Source organism: Echinops telfairi, unplaced genomic scaffold (genome assembly GCF_000313985.2).
Source record: "Echinops telfairi isolate 266 unplaced genomic scaffold, ASM31398v2 ScPeMD7_7468;HRSCAF=8506_0, whole genome shotgun sequence".
NCBI classification, from domain to species: domain Eukaryota; kingdom Metazoa; phylum Chordata; class Mammalia; order Afrosoricida; family Tenrecidae; genus Echinops; species Echinops telfairi.
This window is the reverse complement of record NW_022111369.1, coordinates 7,533,915-7,536,500: the sequence shown is the minus strand read 5'-3', so window position 1 is coordinate 7,536,500 and position 2,586 is coordinate 7,533,915. Positions and strand designations below refer to the sequence as shown.

Below are 2,586 nucleotides of genomic sequence, written 5' to 3'. Positions count from 1 at the left end.
CCCACAAAGGCTAGTTATTCAAGAGCTACGTAAGCCAAAGAAGCGAGGTGTTCTGCATGCAGGAAACCCACTTTTAAAGTTAGCACGTGCCTTAAGTCCCCCTGTGTTTGGACATGGGAGTAAGTGAAAATGGGGTATCAAGTGGCTGGACCTTGGCATGGGGTGGATTTACTTGTAGATGACGTGCTGGGCCTCGGCGGTAGCAGGGGTCCGTTTCTGCTGGTCCTTCACTAAATCTATCCCAACAAACAGGCCAATGCCCCTGAGGGTGGGGAAATAGAACACTCAACAAACGCTCTAGGAAGCTCTGCACTGTTCACAAGAACAACAGAATTAGCACTCTGCCCAAGTTTCTAGGAACCCTCGTGGCATAGCGGTTTAGGAGTTAGACTGCGAAACTCAAGTTCAGTAGTTCAAACACACCAACCGCTCCTTGGGGAGAAAGCTGAGACCTGGCACTCCCGTAACGATTACAGCCTCGGAAGCCCACAGGGCAGTTCAACTCTGTCCTCTACAGGGGCATTATGAGGCAGAATTGACCAGATGGCGGTGAGTTTTTCAGTTTTATTTGGAGCCAGCTGCGACGTCCTTTAAGGGTAATTGTAATTGATTCTGACCAAGCCAAGGCACTGGCTTTGTGTTCACAGTTCTTTCTGGTTTTGAAACGAGTTCTTTGCCATCCAGGTCTTGTTTATTTTGTTTCTCGTTTAATTCTAGAAGAAAATGCGTTAGCAGTATGCCCCTTAGTAAAGCTCCTTCAGATAAAACCCAAACCAGAGTGCTCCAGCTCCTAGACACCCCGTCCAACGAGGGGAGCCGCCTCTGTGGTTTCTGAGACTGACTCTTCACAGGGGTGCCAAGCCCCCGGGCCTCCCTCCTCGGCAAAAGAGGACGACGACGATGTCTGTTTACATTTATGGGGAGAGAAAAATCTAATTTTCCAGGGGACCGCTTAAAACTTCTCTAAACTTTTTATTATGAAGTAGGCAGAGGTTTACAAAGTTGATCATTGTTTTATGCTCAACAATTTATACCCCTGCTGATTCACTTCATCTCCTCCAACCCTCTCCAGGTAACATTGCTTCTCCCATCCCGTGTTTTCTGTTTCCACTCTCCCTTCTTTTCCAACCCCCTGAACTCGGTCCTCGGGTAGTGGCTCAATGGTTAAGGTTCAATGGTTAATTATTCTTACGGAGCGGTCAGTTGTAGACCCGACAGGAAGGGGCCATCATCTTGGGGCTCCCTCAGTCTTTATTCGCCAGTAAGCCTGGTCTCTTTTAGGACTTTGCGTTCTGCTCCACATGAAAATAAATTTAAACAGACTATTTAGAATGACTGCATACTTCTCTTTCAATCTTATCTTGTGGGTGAGCAAATGATTCTAGTTTGTTTATTTATTCGTTCATTCAAATAAAAGTATAGAAACTAGGAAGGATATAGCCTCAAATGTTAAGAGGGATATGAGAGTTCTGGATTTTGAATAACTTGGGGTTTTATACAATTTTTTGGTGATTTTTAGATTTACTTTTATATAATTGATTTTAGATCCATTAAGTAAACTAAGCTATGCTCATTTTGGAAAAATGGAAAACTACATAATGACATCATGATACACATACCTGATATCTCCTATCAAAGTATGTTTAGCTTTCTGTTCAGTCAGTAACTCAGTAAGATAATTCCCTACTCTGGTGGCATTTCCTTGAAGGTCTTCATTTTCAATTATATCCAAGACAGTCAGACCCACAACACAAGACACGGGATTTCCTCCATACTATAGAAAAAGATGAAGAAGAAACATAAAGGTAGAATTAATAATGTTACCTCATCCATGAAAAATTTGACTCATATATAACCAATGTGAAGATACAATTTCAAGACAATGTTGTCTTGTGGCATTCATTTCTTGAGTTTAGAATATAGCATGGTTTATCATGCAGGATCAAGTGCAAGTTCATTCCAAATTACCCTCTCTATGCTGCATGACTAGTCTGAGGGACTCTTGTGGAGAATGCATTGGTTCGTTCACAACAACAACATGATCAGTGTGTTGAAAATGAAGGATTGTGGAGTATAGTTCAGTAAGAGAAACACAGATTTCTGTTCTTGAAGAATTTAGTAAACTCCGGGAAGCAATTACATTTGCTTCAAGTAATTCATAAACTTAAGACTCAAATTGTGCGCTGATTGTAACAGACGTTACAATGCAGACTGTAATAATTCCCCCAGGTTTACAGAGCATGGCTTTGAAGGGTAAATGCAAGGAGATAAAATTTTCTAAAGATAAAAACAAAACAAAACAAAAACCCCACCAGTATCTCTTATGGGAGCCTTATAATTTTATAGTAGTGAAGCTTCTAAGTATCTTAAAGATGTTTTGAGAGTTTAAATTTGTCTGATAAAAAGCACACAAAGAGGTCATAGCACCCGCAAATGAAATATATTCTCAAGAGATTAGCCAGGAAGCCATCGATCACACCCCTCCCCCCTCCACTGTTATCAAGTCAAGTCAACCCGATACAGGGTTTCCAAGACTGTAAATCTTCATAGAAACAGAAAGCCTCATCTTTCTCTTGAAGAGCAATT

The 2,586-nt window shown here is 41.4% G+C and overlaps 1 protein-coding gene across 1 annotated transcript in view; it reads right to left on the bottom strand.

Annotated features, from left to right (window-relative positions):
* Positions 1-10: 10 nt before the first annotated feature.
* ETNPPL (ethanolamine-phosphate phospho-lyase) overlaps positions 11-2,586 on the bottom strand; it is a 15,006-nt gene continuing 12,430 nt past the window's right edge. The window contains exons 8-9 of the mRNA XM_004703304.2: positions 1,620-1,774; positions 11-262 (exon numbers count right to left, since the gene is read on the bottom strand). Coding sequence (XP_004703361.1) covers positions 169-262; positions 1,620-1,774 — 249 coding nt within the window. The 3' untranslated portion in view covers positions 11-168. The remainder of the gene's footprint in view (positions 263-1,619; positions 1,775-2,586) is intronic.